Here is a 20,688-nt window from a genome sequence, read left to right as displayed (position 1 = left end):
TTTTTTTTTTTTTTTTTTTTTTTGCAGTACGCGGGCCTCTCACTGCTGTGGCCTCTCCCATTGGCGAAGCACAGGCTCCAGACGCACAGGCCCAGCGGCCATGGCTCACGGGCCCAGCCGCTCCACGGCATGTGGGATCCTCCCGGACCGGGGCACGAACCCGCGTCCCCTGCACCGGCAGGCGGACTCCCAACCACTGCGCCACCAGGGAAGCCCTAAATAGATTTTTTTAGAGCAGTTTTTGGTTCACAACAAAATTGAGGGGGAAGGATAGAGAATTCCCATATGGCCACTGCCCCCATACCCACAGCCTCCCCCGTTATCAGCATCCCCTACCAGAGTGGTACATTTGTTACAACCAATGAACCTACGTTGACACATCATTATCCCCGACTGTCCATAGTTTACATTAGGGTTTGCTCTTAGTATTTATATTCTATGGTTTTAGACAAATGTGTAATGACATGTATGCATCATTATAGTAACGATACAGACCTGAAAATCTTCTGTGCTCCACCTGTTCATCCCCACACATCCCCACCCCACAAGCCCCAGGCAAGCACTGATCTTTTTACTGTCTCCGTAGTTTTGCCTTTTCCAGATTGTCACATAGTTGGAATCATATCGTGTGTAGCCTTTTCATATTGCCTTCTTTCACTTAGCAATGTCCATTTAAGATCCCTTCATGTGTTTTCATGTCTTGATAGCTCATTTGTTTTTAGCGCTGAATAATATTCTATTGTCTGCATGTACCACAGTTTATTGACCTACTGAAGGACATCTTGGTGGCTTCCAAGTTTTGGCAGTTATGAATAAACCTGCTGTACACATCTGCTGCAGGTTCTTGTGTAGATATAAGTCTTCAGCTCCTCTGGGTAAACACTGAAGAGCACAATTGCTGGATCCTATGGTAAGAGTTTGTTTAGTTTTGTAAGAAACTGCCATGGTGTCTTCCAAAGTGGCTGTACCATTTTGCGCTCCCACAAGCAATGAATCAGAGTTCCTGCTGCCCCACATTCTTGCCAGCATCTGGTGTTTCTCTATGGTTTTTAATTCCTCATTCTGTAACATAGTTTGGTGATAGAGATGAAGACCCAGGTTTTGTGTACAGTGGTGAGATATGGTGCCTTGGGAGAATGGAGTACAAAAAGTGTGGTAGAAAAACTCTGAAAAAGGGCCACAGGGAATTCCCTGGTGGTCCAGTGGTTAGGACTCTGTGCTTTCACTGTCAAGGGCCTGGGTTCAATCCCGGGTCAGGGAACTAAGATCCCACAAGCCACAGTGTGGCCAAAAAGAGAGAAAGAAGCTACAGGTTTTTCTTCACTGATGGCTCAATAATTAATATATATAATGTTTATATGTTTACAGTATCTTTGGAAAATAGTACTGTTGATTCATTGTAGGTTGGCATGTACTCTGAGTTCTTTTTCCATGAATAGTAACAAATTCATAAGACACACATGTGCATCTCACCACTTTGTGACCAACTTCATACATTTGAGTGACCTTGGACAAGCGACTTAGATTCTTGCCTTTATTTTCTCCCACTCTAACAAGTTCAGCTGAGCTAGGTAATCTGAAAACTTATTTCCAATCCTTTAATTAAAAAAATAAATCCATATGTTTCTTCACACATAAGAAGTTTCCCCAAAGACACAGATGATTTCAGTGGAATGTTTCAAAAATGAATAGATTCTCCCATTAAAGGAACAGTGAATATACTTCAACTAAGATCACTGTTCCTCTTTCCTTACACGCCATTACTGAGTGATAAATGATAGACTTTCCTCCAATTTTTTTCCTAGTCAAGTTTAAATAGGGAGATTAAACAAATAAATTGTAAAGTTACCTTTTCTTTTCAAGAACACACATTGTTTTTCAAAGAATCAGCAAATCAATTATTGTAATCTCACTGAGATTAGTGAATTCCCTTCATCCATTCAACATGTATTTTGTGCCTACTGTGGGACTTGTCAGAAAGGCACTAAATCAGTTTTCTTTTCTCTGTTTGATATGAATGTGTGAATGGAGCACTGGAAAAGTCATTGCCCCATGATTATGAATGTAATGCATAATTTCTAATCACAAACATAATTGAACACAATATTGAACATAATTGTGGTTACTTTGACTTCATTTTGGTCATTATTCATACTTTTTACATCTTTATAGTGGCAAAAGGCAGAAAATAAAAAGGAACTTACATCTTTGTCTTCTATTAGCCACTGGAGGCTTGGAGGTGAGCATATAAAAAGGGAAAGTCAAACAAGCACACAAAAGAGAAAGCGTGAGGGATATAAGAGGAATGTGAGACTAGAGGGCCAAACAGATGCTGGGGGAAGGAAATGAAAACAACCAAAGTGACAGTGGTCTCACCTTAAGCACCACTGCCCTTTACAGACCCAACCAAGACTTCAAAGGCATTCTAGGTATCATCCCTGCCCCAGTACCTTATCAGGAACGCGTTTTCAAATTGAAAGCTTCTCAACTTGCATCAGTTGAAAGTTTTTGGAAAACAAGAAAGCTTCTGGATGCTCATACTTTGATTTTTCCAAAAGAGCCAGTGTCTTGGTTGTAACCAAATATGACTAAGAATTAAATTCTGTGAGGAATAGAGATCACACCAAAATGTACTCATTGTGTCATTTCTCTGTTGCTCCAAAACCAAGTGGCTAACAACAGCAACCATTTATTATCTCTCATAACTCTGTGAACCAGCTGGGCGTATCTGGTTTTCCTGCTTTAGGTGATATTGGCTAAGGTCACTCATTCAACTAGGCCACTCATTTAGCAGCTGCAGTCAGCGGGGAGCTCTGCTGGGGCTGAAATATCCAAGGTGGTTTCATTCACACATCTGGAAGTTGGTGTTGGTCAGCTAGAATGCCATAGTTCTCCACGTGGCTTCTCATTGGCTAGTGGTTAGTTTGGCTTTCTTAACAGCATGGCGGCTCAGTTTCAAGAGGGCATATGTTTCTTGTACAAGTACTTATCGAGTCTCCGTCTGCATCATGTTTGCTAACATCCCATTGACCATGAAGTCACGTGGCCCGAGCCAAATCTCCTCTGCACCTGTGAAGGGACAGAAGCGAGTTGTGACTAGCTTGGGTGAGTGAGAGTAGAGTAGTTACAGGAGGTGGAAATGTGTATAAGGTAATGCATGGGTGTTGTCTGCTTATCAAGGGAAATGTTACCGCTTTATACCAAAGGCACTAATATGGACAGCCTTTGACACAATGTATTCCAAAAACAAGTTTATATTTTGAAATGGTTTTTTACAGCTTGGACTTTGTATGTACTGTCCATGATACCTGTGACAGTTGTATCCAGCAGCAAAGCCTATAATAAAACCTCAAAATGATCCCCCCCCACAAATGTGGGAAGTTACAACACAAGGACATTATTATCAAAAGGCATGATTCATTAGGAACCACCTATGTAACAGTCTATCACATTGATTGATTCATTCATTCATTCATTCAGCCATCACTTGTAGAACACCCAGACCCTAGGGATATAATAATGATCAGGAGAAAATCCCTGGCACCAAGGAGCCTTGCACATTGCATTTGAGGGGTCGGGGTAGGGAGAAGGTGGCAGGAATCTGAATCCTTAACAAGTGCCCTAGGTGGTTCTGACACAGACTAAGGTTTGAGAATCTCTGCCCTGAACCTTTACTACCAATATTCTAAGTGGATTATTTGATTGTTAGCAGGAAACTAAGATTTGGGACAAAAAGGTCTACACAAGTCATAAGACAGATTTCTCATACCTCACAGTTCTGCCAAATCCTAGAAAAATAGAAATTCCAGCATACCCATAGCACAGTGGTTCTCAAAGTGTGTGGTCCTTGTACCAGCAGTATCAGCACCACCTGGGAGCTTGTTAGAAATGCACATTTTCAGAACTCATCTACTAAACCAGAAATTCTGGGGTTGTGGGCCCAGGTTTTAACAAGTCCTCTAGGTGGTTCTAATGTAGGTAAAGTTTGAGAATAATTGCCATGTTCTAACTCTGTTACAACTGTAACATTGCATGAAGTGATACATAATATCAGGTAGTTATACTTAGATTATTAACATGCATGCGAGTGGATTGTCCAGTTCGCATGGGGAGAGGGGAAGGCGCCCAATTTGGCTGTTTTTATCAAGTATATTTACATTTTGGATCTGTCTTTAACTTCCTCTGCTACCTTGGGCAAAGGACTTCGTACATCTGCCTACATCATCCCATAAAATAAAGGGGTGCTGCCCCTATTTATTGTCATCCTTTCCAGCACTAAATTTCCATGTTATGGTTTTTTTCTTCGTATCTATATCAATCCATATCCAAGTAATTATTAGAATAGCAGGGAGAGATTAAGGAAAGGCTAGCTTTCCAAATAGACTAGACTAGAAAAAATAAGACAGGAAAATATGGAAAGACCAAGAAGCACTACTGGACAAAAAAAAAAAAAAATCCCTAAGGAAATGTAGCCTTTCTGCTTATATAAATTCTGTGTTAATTAAAGAACAAGAAAAACTAGAGGAGGAATAAGTGAAACAGCCAGAGACTCTCCAAGGGGTGGGTGGGGAGTTAACACTGATTTCTTGCTCTACCAGTCAGAAATATTTCACAGTGAGCTTTTGATGACTCAGCCTACTTAAATCATTTGCATGAAGGACCTTGGTCTTTACCTCTGGATTTCTTTGATAGAAACACACTTGCCAGTGAGACTACATCTTGCTTTTCATGATGAACTGTGCTGCTTGTAGAGTGCTTTCACAGACAGTATGTCACTTCAGTCTCACATTAACCCACCCATGTCCGTGATTTTCCCAATTTTACAAACAAGCAAAAGAAAGACATGGGAGGCAATGAGTTACTCAGGTTGAGGAAGATTAAGCGTTGAATGCCGGGGCCAACACTAGGCCAAGGTCCTTAGTTTTCCAATCCAGTGTTTCTTCTACCGCTTTGCCTTCAAATCTCAACGGGTGTTGGGGAGATCAAGGCGGACCATCCTACCTTTTTCCTTTTTATCCATTTCTCTTCCTAGTTTTCCTCAGGTTGCTATCAAAGGGCACTAGGCTTGTGTCAAGGAGATGGAAATTCTAGTCTTGGTTCTACCACAGAAGGACTCAGATGAGCCACTTATGCACTCTGGGCCTCACGTGGACCATTGTTATGATGAAATTAAATTCATATTTTATGGCAAGACAAGAAAAATTTAAACATAAAATTATTCTCTGCCTGTTGGGGCTTCCTCCCTCCCCTTTAGTGTGTATTGTGCATCTGCATTAACCAGAGCTCCTTAGGAGTTAACATTCCTTCTTAATTTTGTAGAGAGACAGGGTGACCCACTACTGGCTTTCTACATGCAGATCTGCATTGTGCAAACTGTCAGTATGTCATTTGACATATCACCCTTTGTCTCAAAAACATAACTGTGCTGTGTCTTCTAACAGTCCTCAGAGCTTTCTAAAAGACTGTCTCCTGGGTTATAATCCTCAAGTTGGATCGAATAAAATTTTCCATTTCTTTCTTAGATTGACAATTGATGATTATTTTTTTGTTTTGTTTTTGGCCGTGCCATGCAGCACATGGGATCTTAGTTCCCCGATGAGGGATTGAACCAGGGCCCCCTGCAGTGGAAGCCCAGAGTCTTAACCACTGGACTGCCAGAGAAGTCCCTTGATTAATTTGTCATCAACAGTTATTTCCAACTTTTTCTCAATCATAGTATGAAAAATGGAATCAGAAGATATATTGGTTGACTTTTGCATTTATATAGATTTAAGTTTACAGACTGTAGCTGGGGTTTAAAGGGAGGTGAGAGGGCAGGCAAAGGGGGAGATTCCAAGAGGTTAAAAGCAAATAGGTTTATGACAGAGTAAATATTTAGGGTGTGGAATTGAGATAAGGCTGAGCTTCATTTAAGACCCTTCCCTTGGTGTCAATAATCAGTATCAAGGCTGCAAAACAAAGAGCTTTGTGGGAGTCTTAGGAATTGCAATTCTGGAGACACAGACTCACGTTCTGTTCTGGGGAAGATAAAGAGTCAGGGGCTTACATAGTCAAAAGCCATAAGGTTGTTCAAGAATTACAGTTGACCCAACACAAGAAAGGAAATATTTGTCTTTAAGGAATCGTGAGTTATTTTAGGGTAGGGGTCCGATAAGTATCTTGAGTTTCTGGAACATTGGGCAGATGTTTCGAATGCCTATGTTAAGACAAGAAGGGATCATAGTTCAGATTCCATCTGGGATGAGACGTGCATAAGTCACATTTCCTCAGTGGCCTAAGTTCTGTTTTGGTGAAAAGAATAAGGATGTGGAACAGAGACTATTGTGGGAACCACAGGATCAATAAGTTTTAGAATCTCTCATGTACGTCTAGCCCCACTTTTACTGAAATGTCTGAATTCTGATCACATGATGCTGCTGAACAAATAGTTTGCTGTCCTGTTAGAATCTGAGAGTCAGAAGTGTGTGAAAGTTCAAACGTGGTCAGGGATTTTTTTTTTTCTTTTAATGGATCAAAGTGGTAGGTTTGGTGGCTTTTTTTTAACTTAAAAAAAATTAAGTTATTTTATTTTTTAAATTTTTGGCTGCATTGGGTCTTTGTTGCTGCGCGGGGGCTTTCTCTAGTTGTGGCGCATGGGCTTCTTATTGCGGTGGCTTCTCGTTGCAGAGCACAGGCTCTAGGAGCACGGGCTTTAGCAGTTGCGGTACGCAGGCTCAGTAGTGGTGGCTCGCGGGCTGTACAGCGCAGGCTCAGTAGTTGTGGTACACGGGCTTAGTTGCTCCACAGCATGTGGGATCTTCCCGGACGAGGGCTTGAACCCGTGTGCCCTACATTGGCAGGCAGATTCTTAACCACTGCGCCACCAGGGAAGCCTGGTGGCTTTCTTTTTACTGCCTGTTAGCGTCAAGGAAATCCTTATCTATTTCAGTCAATTAAGTTTTTCAGGGTGTTCAGGGGCAAGTTAGCCTAGTTCCTTTACATGTGCCTGTATGCCTGTCTGTGTCTCTTCCTCTTCCAGGAAATTCAGAAATACTGATTCATCTGCACTCCTATCCTAAAGCAAGCCAGTTTATCAGTAGTTACCAAGTCCAGCATCTCTACAAGTAGGCCTCATCTGGAACACTAGAATTCGATTTCTAGACAGAGTATAGGAATATTTGCTTCCAGAGCAAGTGTTGTAAAACTGTAAACACAGAGATGAATAAGTGAGGTGGTGTAGAGGAAGGCGAGAGGGGGGAAAAATAGAAATGATGTTCCGGAACCGTGAGAGATTGGGGAAATGGGGTGGAAAAAATGCGAGAGTGGGAATAGTACAATGCTTTTGAAATTGATTGAGCATTGCTGGTTTACAAAATCAATTTAGTGATTTTTCAACCAGCATTTTTTAAAAAATGATATGCAGTAGAATAAAAAAGATACAGAATGCGGGCTTCCCTGGTGGCGCAGTGGTTGAGAGTCCGCCTGCCGATGCAGGGGACGCGGGTTCGTGCCCCGGTCCGGGAAGACCCCACGTGCCGCGGAGCGGCTGGGCCCCTGAGCCATGGCCGCTGAGCCTGCGCGTCCGGAGCCTGTGCTCCTCAACGGGAGAGGCCACAGCAGTGAGAGGCCTAAAAAAAAAAAAAAAAAAAAAAAAAAAAAAAAGATACAGAATGCATAGCATTGAAGGATAAATATGGTTTTGGAAACATTTAAAATATATGTAAAAATATATAATGTATTTATATATATGTAACTATATAAATTATAAATAAATGCGCGCACACACACACACACACACACACACACACGTCGGCACACAGGCCTGGGGTTGTTTTGTAAGCTATTTCTCACATTGGGTCTCGGTCCAGGCTTTGAAAACTCCTGGAACATAGGATCTAAAAGAATCCAGCAAGGTAAATTCAACGTCAAATAAGCAGGACTCTTTTCTCCTTTTGCTGTCCACATCATTTACCGGAGGGAGAAGAAAGGGGCCTGTGAGGGAGGGGACACCAGACTGAGGTCAAGCGAGGGGCAAGGGCGCATCAGGACAGGGAGGACCCCGGCGACTTCTTTCCGGACAGTCTACTGATGACCCCAGGAGGTTGATTTTGAGCGCTTCACTTAAACGCTAAACCGAAAGAACAAACTCGTTCATTATCCCTGAAAAGCCTCCAAAGGCGAAGGATTCGCGCTGCTCCTGAAGGTGACACTACATAAGGTCAGTCCCAGTAGAGGGGATTATTCTCTTCTTGGACGAGGAACCGGGAAGTGGGCGGGGCGTGGGAAGCGCGGGAAGGCCCGGTAGGGTCGGTCCAAAGAGTGACTCACGTCTTGCTCTGCACAGCCCACCAGAGGAACAAGCAGTTCTGCCCTTTGGGACCTATCCGCCAGCGGAAGCCCCAGGGCGCTGGTAGGGTTGTGCCCTTTCCGCGGGCCAGAGACGCTCCCTGACCGTGGGCACCACCTGCCCCAGCCCTGGCCCTGCGGCAGGCCGACTTGGCCGCCTGGTCGCCGGACCCACGTGACCTGCCGCGCCGGCCACCGCCTCCGCCGCGCCCAGGCCCCGCCCCCGTGACGTCTAGCTACCTCAGATTGTCTGAATGTTCCTTCTCTTTCCGCTTTCGGTAATTGGTCGGCCAGGCAGACAGCGCCCCCCATCCGCCCCGCCCCCGGAGTCGTGGGGAACGCTGGTGGGGGCGGGGCCTGGGCTGGAGGGGCGGGGTGAGAAGGCTCCGCGCCGGTAAAGGGGCCGCCCGAGCGCGGTCCGAGCCATCTACTGCTGCTGGTCCCGCGGCCCTCCCGACTCGCCGCCCGCCCCTTCGCCGCCCGCCGCCGTCACCAGGGAAACGGGCTGCGACCGCCCGCCGACCCCAAGCTGGTTTCATGGCAGCCGCGAAGAAAGCAGTTTTGGGGCCGTTGGTGGGAGCAGTGGACCAGGGCACCAGCTCGACGCGCTTTTTGGTGAGCCCGGGGTGCCCCTGAGTAGGTGATGAACCGGGGCGGGAGCCTTGGAACGCCGGGGCTGGGTGTCGCGTCCCCATCCCGTTCTTCCCCCGGCCGCCAGGCAAGAGAAGGAGGCCAAGAGCCCCGGAGCGGGACTTGCCACGCTGGAGCTGCCCCGCCCGGGCCTGGGGGAACGCGGCCTCTCGCGACCCCCGCGGCTGAGCTGAGCAGCCCTGGCCTTGAAGGAGGAACCGGGCCGCCTTCTAATGGGGGAACTTCTCCCCCGAAGGGAGCTAGGACTCGTCGAGCGTCCGTGCAGAGCAGCCCGCCTGCAGCCGGGGACAGGTGGCCACATTGACCGCTGCTGCAGTCTTCCCCAGAAGCATTTGGCCTGCCAGGGGCAGGACGTCCTTGGATGGGGGAAGCTGTGTCACGGCTGTGGTAGCCTAACAGCGTCCTTTGGAGCAGTGGAACGAATATAGTATTAGCGTGATGATGCCTTGTCATTCTCTCCCACAGACACTGCAGAAGGTAGAATGCCAAGGCGGGGGGCGGGGGCCGGCGAGTGGCAGAGCACATTAGGAAAAAGTCACACTACACTGCTTTTACCAGAGTCTTTATTTAATTTCGAAGATTCGTAAATTTCAGTTCTGATACTTTGCCCATTACAAAGATGACTGTCCTCTCTGCGCTTCACAGCGTAAAGCGGCAGGGAAATTCTATTTCTCGTTTTATTTACCATGTCTGACAGCAGAGTTTTGCCATAATGGAGTGCTATTTAAGTGACTTTCTGCTGATTAATTTGTTTTGGGCAATTAGGAAACTTGCTCTTAAAGTGATCTAGCACTGACTTCAGTAAGATAACTTAAAAGTAATTTAAACACTATTGTTGTTTAAGAGCCCATGCTTTCAGTGGACATTTGACTAATCTGGCAAGTTGATGTAAATATTTAATGACTACTTAGCTCCCTCTTCACTTCTTTGTCTCAAATCATGTTTTCATGCATTATTTAGTATGTATATATACTGTATGTATACATTGTACATACAGTATATATATATTTTTCAGAGCTCTGTTTAGTTGGCCACTTGACCAAAACCTGCATTTGCACCTTTATTTTTCTTTTTTTTAGTGAGTGAGTATTTTTGGGTTTTTTAAATTAATTAATTAATTAATTTTTGGCTGTGTTGGGTCTTCGTTTCTGTGCGAGGGCTTTCTCTAGTTGCAGCGAGTGGGGGCCGCTCTTCATCGCAGTGCGTGGGCCTCTCACTATCGCAGCCAATCTTGTTGAGGAGCACAGGCTCCAGACACGCAGGCCCAGTAGTTGTGGCTCACGGGCCCAGTTGCTCCGTGGCATGTGGGATCCTCCCAGACCAGAGCTCGAACCCGTGTCCCCTGCATTGGCAGGCAGACTCTCAACCACTGTGCCACCAGGGAAGCCCCTTTACCTTCATTTTGATACTCATCTCTCTTGTCTAAAGTCAAAAGCCTTCAGTCCAGTTTTAGCTTGGTTCTTATTTAATGACTTACCCTGGTTGGAGCTGCCAAGACATAATTCTACCGTCTCTTACATTGTTTACCTTCTGATCACCCAGGGCAGGTTTCACTGTGTCTTATTTTCACGTAAGTGTCTATAAAGTAATCCAGAATCATAAGTAAGAAACTTAGCCTAACTGGATTTGATTAATAAAATGCACAATCATCACTACCATCTTCCCAAATTAAGAAAGACCATTAAGACAATGTGCTAACTGTGGGTTGAGTTTTGAAGCCGTATTCAAGAATTGCCCACACAAATGCCTCCAGGGGCCAGGCAGGTAGAGGGAGGAGGGCAGACTGGAGAGCAGACTCAGGCTAAGGGGAAACCTATAGCTGCCAGGCAGGAACACTAGCCCCGTGCTGCCAAATCTTCAAATTCTTTAAGAAAAGCTGGTAGTCTAGAGTTTTCAGTGAAATCTTCCTGTTCTTAAATGTTGGCAACTAGTTCCTAATGGATTGTAGGGGCCAAACCAAACATGGCAGTTGTTCTCAAGTTTAGGCAGCCTTTGCCCTCTATGAAAGTGGGTAACATATTTCATAACTCTGTAGGCTGCTTTTTAGTTACCAGCCTGACTGTGCCTTTCTTCCTTTTGACTTTTCACTGTTGCTCTCCATATAGCCCAGCAATCTTCTTTATCTACTGCAGGTTGTTCCTTGTCCCTCAGATTTTGTTGCCCAAGAGGCATCTTTCTGCATTGGTGGGGAAGGAATGAAAACTTAGTATCATCACAATCAGTTGTTCAGTGTCATGAGCCTTTAAAAAGTTGGGTGCTGTTTACTGTGGCTTGATCTCAGTGAGTAAGCTAAGGTGCACATTCAGAAGCTTCCTGTCCTGCTTATAGAATGATGTTTAAAAGTTGATCAATAAAGTTTCCTGCTGCTTGAGAAACAACTATGCAAGAAAGCTTCAGAGGTAAATAAAAGACTACCTGTGTGAAGGGATCCTGTGTGAAGTAGAGAAAAACTTGGGAATGGTTTAGAAAGGGTTTTTTTTCCCCCTTGGTTATAAGGAAAGAGGTTTGCTAAAGCACTCCCTACAAAATACAGATAACAGATTTGCTGAATAAGTGCTTCAGTCCCAAGGTGATTCCCAGGAGTTGTTCTAGTCATATTGTTCCACATTGTAATTATGACTCACAAATATTTGCTTACCTTCTCAGGAAAGAATACAGCAGATAAGGACTGTCATAAGGAAGCTTATAGAGTGAAAGGTATTAAAATAATTTCCTGACCATTATTCATTGAATTGTCATATCTCATTCAACATTCACAAGACCAATAACCTTGCTAAGTTTTCTTTTCCCTTTTTTGATGCCAGCCATGTTGGCTTTCTCCCATAAGGGACACAAGATTTCTTTATTCATGTTCTTTCATCCAAGGGAAATGCCTCCTCCCTGTGAAAATTTCCCATATCTGCTTCTTGAAATTGCGCTCTACCTCCAAATTTTACTCCAAATTTTACCTCCAAATTGTACTCTACCTCCAAATTGTACTCAACTGCCATCTCTTGGTAGAAGTCTTCCTCAAACCCTTAGTCAGAATTTCTCCCCCTTCCTATAGCATTCTTTTTTATTTGTTAATAGCTCTTAGCACCTACTTCGTGTCATTGTATATCTGCTGTACTTGAAAGCAGGAACCTCCTTTTTAAGACTTGTTCATCTTTGTATTCCTTAAAATATCTTGGTCAACATGACGAACATCTGTTTTATCTACAGGAGCACTTTATACATATTTGTTGAATAGATTTTTATAGGTCAACTGAATTTTAAATCTGGTTTTCTTTTTTATCTTGTCAAAAAATGTTAAAACTCTCTGACTTAGGTATGTTTGATTACTTAATTTCTTCTCTTTTAGTAGTAGACCTGCAACTTTAGAACAGGTTCGTTTCTTCCTCTAGTTGTCAGAGACTTAAATCTTGGGACCCTATGCATATGTTTTGTACCAAAGGAAAATTTCCAACTTGTCTGATAGGAAAGTGAACTGGGCTTGGCATGTGTTTACCCAGATTTCAGAGTAGGAACTTCTTGGAAAGAGAATTAGTGTAACAGGTTTAAAGGAGGAGCCATTTCTTCATAAGACAAAAGCTTCACCTTAAACAGTCAACTTCCTTTTTTAATTTGGTAACTTTATTATTTCCCCATTAAGTTGACTGCTAAAAAAAAAACCCAAAAACAAAAAACAAAGGATTAGAATGTGTTGTGACTTTTGCAATGTGTCAGGCACTGCATTGAGGACTTTTCCAGCTTTATCTCATTTAATCCTCATAACACATATGATGTAGGTAGTATTATTAAGCTCCTTTGCCTAGATGATTAGACCATGCTGAAGAGTGTGCCCAAGGTTACAGAGTAATGTGGGACTGGGATTCAAGTCCAGGTCTGTCACAGTCAGAAGCCTATCCTCCTAACACCTCCTGCCTTAGGCTCCCGAGCTACCTGAGTACAGTCAAACCTGGGTATCTAGGAGACTGGTTCCAGGACCCCCCCGTGGATACTAAAATCCTAGGATGTTTATGTCCCTTATATAATAAAATGGTGCATTATTTGCATAAAACCTATGCACATCCTTCCATATACTTCAAATCATCTCTAGATTACTTAAACCTAACACAATGTAAATGCTATGTAAGTAGTTGTAAATACAATGTAGATGCTATGTAAATAGTTGCTAGGCCCAGGGCAAATTCAAGTTTGGCTTTTTGGAACTTTATGGAATTTTTAAAAAAAATATTTTTGATCTGTGGCTGGTCGAATCTACAGAAACGGAACCGTGGGTATGGAGGGCTGACTGCACTGTGAAGGGAAGATGGGAGGCTGGGGAAGGCCATTTACCAGTTCTGATTATGGTCACAGATGAATCTTCACCAAGAAAAACATACTCACACACAGGTTTCACAATATGTAAAAAAATGTTGCCTTTGAAAAAGTCCTGCTGGTTTGGATCATCTTGTGACTCAGATTAAGCGGGGCCTGGGCAGGGCTTAGGTGTAGTCACCGTGGATAATGGTTACGTAACCATTTTGTTCCAATAGCCAGCATCTATGAAGAATGACTTGAATTGTAGCTTCATGCTTATTTTGGCAGGAAACATTGCCTTGACCCCGGTTGTCTCATCATACTTAGAGATCTCAAGGTTAAGGGATAGATTTCCGCTTTCTTTCTTTCATTTATGTATCCAACACATAAGTATTAGGCACCCATTAAGGGCCAGGAACTAATGAACAGTAAATTTGGTAAAACTAATTTGGCTCATAGCTCGACTGAGGCCCCTCATAATAAATGTAAATGTGATTCTTTTGTGTTACCCCCACCACTAAGTTGGTTAGTTTTCTTGCCCGTAACATTACAGACATGGCAAGAACATGTTCTCATCAGAGAGCTGCCACCCTCTCTTGTCCTCTTGTCTTATAAGCATAAATGTTTAGAGCCTTCAGTTTTGAGTTCCTTGAGGGGCAGAATGGTGTCTTTCCCCCCCTCTCCAAAGCCTAATACAGCATGTGGCGTCTGGTCGGTGCTCATTACATGAATAGACGACAGCAGAGAGAGGCCTCCAGGGCTTGATGTGTTGACTAGAACTCTTAGACTGAAAGACTAGAAAGGGAGAACTTGCGGGGTCTTGGAAAAAGTTGAATTTGGCAACTATAGCTATGTTAGATGTATGAATATGCTATTTAATATAATTTCCTTTTTTAAGAAAAATATAATGCCATTTGCTGTGTTTACTTCTGTGGCTTGTTGGAAGATGCCATTATGCCTTCTGTGGTAAAGTTTGCAATGTAACATGTTTGTAGCTAATATTTTTATTTTAGGTCCTGCAAATTTACATAGTGTTTTAGAGACAGAGTTTATATTCCTGAACAATGTCTTACTTATCACACAGTAAAGTTGAGTGTGGCATGAGTAGGCTAGTGGGGAAACCACATGGGGAGGGAAGTGAATGCATGTTTATGATGGGATGGCTGAGTTAGTCATAGGGTGAGTGAGGCAAGCGTGAAAGACAGTTACTTAGTAAGGACTGCATTTCGTCTTCATCTCTCCACTACTCCCCTTCTGCTGAGACAGAAGGCATGCGTTGTTTCAGAAAGTCCTTTTAAAACAATTTTTATAGAAGTAATTTTCCTTGTTTCTTCAGCTTTTTAACTGTCCCCCTCCTCCAAATCTGGAATTGACCATGATTTAGGCACAATGGTAAATATAGAGCTAATGACTTCTAATTCGAATTCTCCTCTTATAATAGGAGTAGTAATAGTAGCAGTAGTAGTACTATAATCATAATAAGTAGCAGTAGTAGTAGCAGCAGCAGTAGTGGTAACATCTTTTGGGTTTATGCTGTGCGCCTGCCCTGTGCTGAATTCCTTTCCTATGTGAAGTTGTTTCTTCAGTTTTTAATTGCCCTCCCCCACCAAAGACAAAATCTGGAACTGAGACAGGATTTGGGCTTAGAGATGAATACAGAACTGGTGATTTTTTTTTAAAATTTATTTATTTTATTTATTTTATTTTTGGCTGTGTTGGGTCTTCATTGCTGCGCGGGCTTTCTCTAGTTGCGGCGAGCAGGGGCTACTCTTTGTTGTAGTGCACGGGCTTCTCATTGCGGTGGCTTCTCTTGTTGCGGAGCACAGGCTCTAGGTGTGTAGGCTTCAGTAATTGTGGCACGCGGCCTCAGTAGTTGTGGCTCGTGGGCTCTAGAGCGCAGGCTCAGTAGTTGTGACATACGGGCTTAGTTGCTCCGTGGCATGTGGGATCTTCCCAGACCAGGGCTCGAACCCGTGTCCCCTGCATTGGCAGGTGGATTCTTAACCACTGCACCACCAGGGAAGCCCACTGGTGACTTTTTGAATCCTATCTCTTATCACCTATCTGCTGTGCTGGTGGTAGTAGTAATAATAGGAACAGTAATAAAAATAGTACCAGTTGTAGCCACAACAGTAATGGTAACGTCTTTTGGATACATGCTGTGTGCCTGCCCTCTACGAAATACTTTTCATACATTATTTTTTTATTATATTCTATATATTTTCGATGTTTTAAATGAAAAAATTTAAAACACACTGAAAAGTAAAAAGACAAACGTAATGAATGGCTGTGAATCCATCACCCAGATTTAACAATTATTCATACTTGTCATATTTTCTTAATGTAGTTTTTTGGTGAATTTAAACCTGGAGTCAGCTATTTTTCCACATATTTCTCCAAGTTTTCCTTTAGTGATTAACCATATTTAGAGATGAAATTCTGAGTTCTAGTATTGGTCATTGTCACAGAGATGTCACTGTTTCTAGGCTCTTTCAGGGGACGGATTTTAAAAGCCTCAGTTCATATTGATATTTCCAGTTCTAATTAACTTTACAGTTCACTTAAGTTCTTTCATTTTATATTTATTTCCTCTTGCACTGAAAAATCTTGGTTCCTGACAATATTAGCGTACATTATTTTATTTAATCCTTTTACAGATGGAAAAGTCCATGCTTAGAGAAGTTAAAGTCAAACAGCTGACATGGGCAGGGCTGGGCTTGACCCCCAGCCCCAGCTCTCCCAGGCCCATGCTCTTTGCCTCCGTGTTACACCAAGCGTAACGTTCTCAACTGCCTTTTCCGGCCCACATGAAATTCTAAGACTGGATCTCTTTTTTTTTAATTGACATATAGTTGACATATAACGTGGTATAAGTTTAAGGTGTCCACCATGTTGTTTGATACATTTGTATATTGCAGTATGGTTACCACCATAGCATTATCCACGTAGCTCTACCATGTCACATAATTATCATTTATTTTTGTGGTGGAAATAATTAAGATCTACTCCCTTAGCAACTTTGAAGTTTATGATACATTACCATTGACTATAATCACTCTGCTGTGCATTAGCTCTCCAGGACTTATTTATCTACTAGTTCCAAGTTTGTACCCTTAATGGATCTCTTTCTTTAAGCTTATGACCTAAAACATAAGCAATTGACTACTGGGTATCTCCACTTCTGTGCCGAGTTACACCTCAAACACACATTATCTCAAATGAAATTTGCAAAATCTCCTTACCCCCTTCTGTACCCTAACTACTTCTCCTTGCCCTACCTTTGTCTTGTAAACACTGCCTACTCTAACTTGTAACCTGTAACCTGTCATCCTTGAGTATTCCTCCTTTTTTGTCACTCCTCCCCGTCCAAGCCCTTGACGATTTGCTTATACCTCCTAAACTGAATCTCTCTCAGCAGTGCACTTCATTCAGTCCCCACTGCTGCTGGCCTCCAAGTGGAGCCCTCTAGGTGTCTTACCTGGGTCACTGCAGCCACATCTGCAGCTGCTCTCCCTGCCTCAGCCTAGCTTCCCCACCGTTCCCAGTCGCACTCGGAGTCCCTCGTATTCAACCTTAAGTCTTAGCCTGGAAGTTACCTCTTCTGAGAGCCCTTCTCTGAGCCCACCAGTCTGGGTTGGATGTCCTACCTCCTCGTTGTAGCATAGGCAGCACTGTGTTAGAAAACTCCTTTGTATTCACTGCCACTTAATGAATGAAAAAGTCCTAATTAGTATCTGTCTGATTTTGTACTGGAAAATCTCTGCATTGGTATTTAGAAAACCTAGAGTTTAGCCCTGTTTTGTCAGTATTATCCGATCTCTTGGAGCTCCCTTTGCAAATAAGAGAGCATTCCATTAGGGCCATGGGTTTCAGTGTGTGTTGTCATTTTGTTTTTTGCCTTGGAACTCCATTGTTAAGCTCTCTTCTGGAAGCTGAAGTCAATAAAATGTGAAATCTAAGGGAGGGCGTGGTCCAGAGCTCCCTGTCCTTCCCTCTCAGCTTCTGAAGAGTCCTAGAGATGCGGGCAGCACACTTTGAAAACACTGGCCCAGAGGAACTCTAGGATCTCTTCCAGATCCCATAGACTCTTGTGTCTTAAAGTATTTCTTTAAATTAATTTTCTTAAAGAGAGTTTTCTGTTCTGTGCCGTTGTGCGTCTGAAGTTTTAACTAATTTTTAAATTAGGTGAATTTCAAACTTGAAAAGGGAGAAAAACATGAGGAGCATCTGTAATTCTGGGGTGTTTCTCCCTTGCCATCTAATGATTTTTAGACAAATGACTCTGCTAGACCTTTTATAAAGCAAACTCTGTAGCCACTGCCATCTTTCATAGACAAGGGCTTTTGAAATCTACTTGAAAAGAACCGACTAGCACTCTCACTACTCGGCAATGTGTTCTCATATGGAGTGTCTCATACTCTTCAGCCATAGAGTCTTATGGAAACATCATTAGCCTGCTTTGTATGCTTGTCCGTCTGCAGACAAATGGATAATCAGGAGGCTTCACTACAGTTCCTCACATGAACCTAGATATATGAGAAAAGCAGTACTCCACAACTTCACTGTCCAGTATGACAGCCACTAGCTGCAGGTGGCTATTGATCACTTTAAATGTGGTTAGTCTGAATTGAGGTGGACCATAAGTATAAAATCTATACCAGATCTCAAAGACTTAGTACTAAAAGAGTGAAAGATCTAATTAATTTTATATTGATCACCTGTTGAAATAATTTTAGATATATTGGTTTAAATAAAATGTTATTAAAATTAGTTTCACCTTTTTTTGGGTGTTTCTTTTGGCTTCATTGGGTCTTCGTTGCTGCGCGTGGGCTTTCTCTAGTTGCAGCAGGCGGGGGCTACTCTGTTGCAGTGCGTGGGCTTCTCATTGCGGTGGCTTCTCTTGTGGAGCAGGGGCTCTAGGCGCGTGAGCTTCAGTAGTTGTGGCTCATGGGCTCTAGGTGCACAGGCTTCAGTAGTTGCGGCACGCAGGATCAGTGGTGGCTTGCGGACTCAGTGGTGGCTTGCGGGCTCTAGAGCACAGACTCAGTAGTTGTGGCGCACTGCACAGAGGAAAGCTTCAAGTGAGCTTTATTAGGGAGCGCTCCCGGGGGAGGTTCACTGGTCCGAGAGAAAGGGGCCAGAGAAGTCGCACCCGGGCGAGGGTTGGGCAAGATTTTATAGGTGAAGAAGGGAAAGGGGTGTGGTGAATCTGGGAGGGCACAGGGTATTCCTTATTTGGTGGTCTTTTCGGGTATCCTGGGGGACGGTTAGTCCCACCCCTAGAAAGGCGGGAAGGCTGGGCTGGGTTCAAAGTCCCCAGGTCAGTTCCTGGAACTGGGTGGTCCGGAATGTCTCCAGGGCAGTTTCTGGAACTGGGTGGTCTGGAGAATTTCGGTCTGATGCAACCTGTGAATCTGATTGTGTTCCCCTGCCTCGGGCCAGTTGGCCTTACAATATATTTTTAAGCTTCCCGGACCAGGGCTCAAACCCATGTCTCCTGCATTGGCAGGCGGATTCTTAACCACTGCACCACCAGGGAAGTCCCCATTTCCCATTTTATTTAATATTTTTTTCCTAATAAGTACCTGATAGACCACAGTTTTTTAGATATTCAACAAATATTTATTGATTATCAAACCCTATGCCAGGCACTATTCTAGGCCCTAGAGATGCTTCAGCAGATAAAATGGGACAATTGGAGTGGACGTCCTAGAGACCTACCCAATGCTAAGTTGTAAATTACTGGGCTATTACATGGGCTTCAGCCAAGTGCCTTTTATTTATGATGTGTCAAGTTAACCTCTGCCCTGTAAGATATTTTATCTCCTCAAAGGACTTGAGAATTTGCCTTCTTGCTTTCATTATGTTTATTACTTCCTCCCCCAAAAATGATGTGTGTGGTGGGGAGGGAGGGGAGCAGCAACCCGACCCACTGTGTGTTTTCCCTTATTACTTTCTTCCTTAGTCTGCATTCAGCAAGTAATTTTCTCCCACAGGAAACCTAGGCCTGGAAACACTTTCTTAATTGGATGTGACTTTACTGCTGCAATTATAGTGATTTTGGAAGTTAGTTTTAATTAAAATATGAGTCCTTACTCTGAAAGACTAAGTAATTTGATACTTAAATATAGGTACACCCAGATGAGAAATAAATATATCTGAAAAAACGGTTGCTAAGTTTTGAAGAAGTGTTGTTTTAGTGGTTTTAAATTTGTGGAGGCTTGTACTGCACTTCTTCTCTGGTAGCTTTCATTCATTGGTTTTAATGTTTTATCATCAAGGGTCAGCAATTCATGACAAGCATGTCACAGAGCCCTCAGCTAGATGCCACGGCCCTCTTCTCCCTCTCCTGGTACGGCTCTACTTACCTCTCCTGAGAGCCAGATGCATTGTTACACTTCCCTTCAAAGGAATTTACACAGTATACTTTCCTGCCTGGGCATCTATTGACTCCTGTCTCCACATCCAAGGTAGATGCAGAATGGAACCATATACTATCACTATCAGCATTTGGCCAGCTCTCTTTTATCTTTGGTTTTCCTATTCTCTAAAAGAAATCCATACTATTAATTGGTTGATGTATTAAGTTTCCTACACCTGGAACCATTTGTTTTAAAGAATGAGGAATTGCCTCTTTAGCTTTATCTTTAATATATTTTCATTTATCTAAAGAGAAGTTGTTATTTCTTAAGCTACCTTATAACTTACGTGATTCTATCTGAAGGGAAAGTAGAACATCTCGTAAGGCATTTCATCTGAAATGATTTTTCTATCAGTGAATAAGAACTTCAGTTGCTGAATAACTTTTTTTTCTTTTTTGTGGTACGCGGGCCTCTCACTGTTGTGGCCTCTCCCGTTGCGGAGCTCAGGCTCCAGACACGCAGGCTCAGCGCCCACGGCTCACGGGCCCAGCCGCTCCACGGCATGTGGGATCCTCCCGGACCAGGGCACAAACCCGCGTCCCCTGCATCAGCAGGCGGACTCTCAACCACTGTGCCACCAGGGAAGCCCACTGAATAACTTTTAAACATCTTTGTTCTCTACCTGCATTTTTACCCTAATATTGCAATATATTTTTCAGGTTTTCAATTCAAAAACGGCCGAACTACTTAGTCATCATCAAGTGGAAATAAAACAGGAGTTTCCAAGAGAAGGGTATGTTTCCTAATTTAATATGTAAATGTACATCATGTTTATTAGTCCATCTCACCCCACCTGCCCTGTGCTTTTGTAAAGTAAACTTAACCAAACACCGTACTGAGAAGACGTGAGGGATAGGTATTAGTCACAAAAAGAAGCAGTAACTTGGTAGCTCAGCAAAAACATGTGGATGATTGATGGCTTAGGAATTCAGTGACAAAAGGAAGCGATAATAAAGTAATAAAGCAAAGGAGTATTAGATATCAGAAATTCCACGTTGACTTTGAAATC

The 20,688-nt window shown here is 43.2% G+C and overlaps 1 protein-coding gene across 3 annotated transcripts in view; it reads left to right on the top strand.

Annotated features, from left to right (window-relative positions):
• The first annotated feature begins 8,713 nt into the window (after positions 1-8,713).
• GK (glycerol kinase) overlaps positions 8,714-20,688 on the top strand; it is an 82,470-nt gene continuing 70,495 nt past the window's right edge. Inside the window, exons 1-2 of one of the 3 annotated variants that reach the window (XM_007456851.1) lie at positions 8,714-8,940; positions 20,339-20,412. In XM_007456851.1, coding sequence (XP_007456913.1) covers positions 8,863-8,940; positions 20,339-20,412 — 152 coding nt within the window. In that variant the 5' untranslated portion in view covers positions 8,714-8,862. The remainder of the gene's footprint in view (positions 8,941-20,338; positions 20,413-20,688) is intronic. The other 2 variants (XM_007456853.1, XM_007456852.1) reach the window with 2 other exon arrangements.

This window comes from Lipotes vexillifer, unplaced genomic scaffold (genome assembly GCF_000442215.2).
Source record: "Lipotes vexillifer unplaced genomic scaffold, Lipotes_vexillifer_v1.1 scaffold207, whole genome shotgun sequence".
Taxonomy (NCBI): Eukaryota; Metazoa; Chordata; class Mammalia; order Artiodactyla; family Lipotidae; genus Lipotes; species Lipotes vexillifer.
Note: the sequence above shows the minus strand (reverse complement) of the source record. Positions and strands in the feature narration are given on the sequence as shown.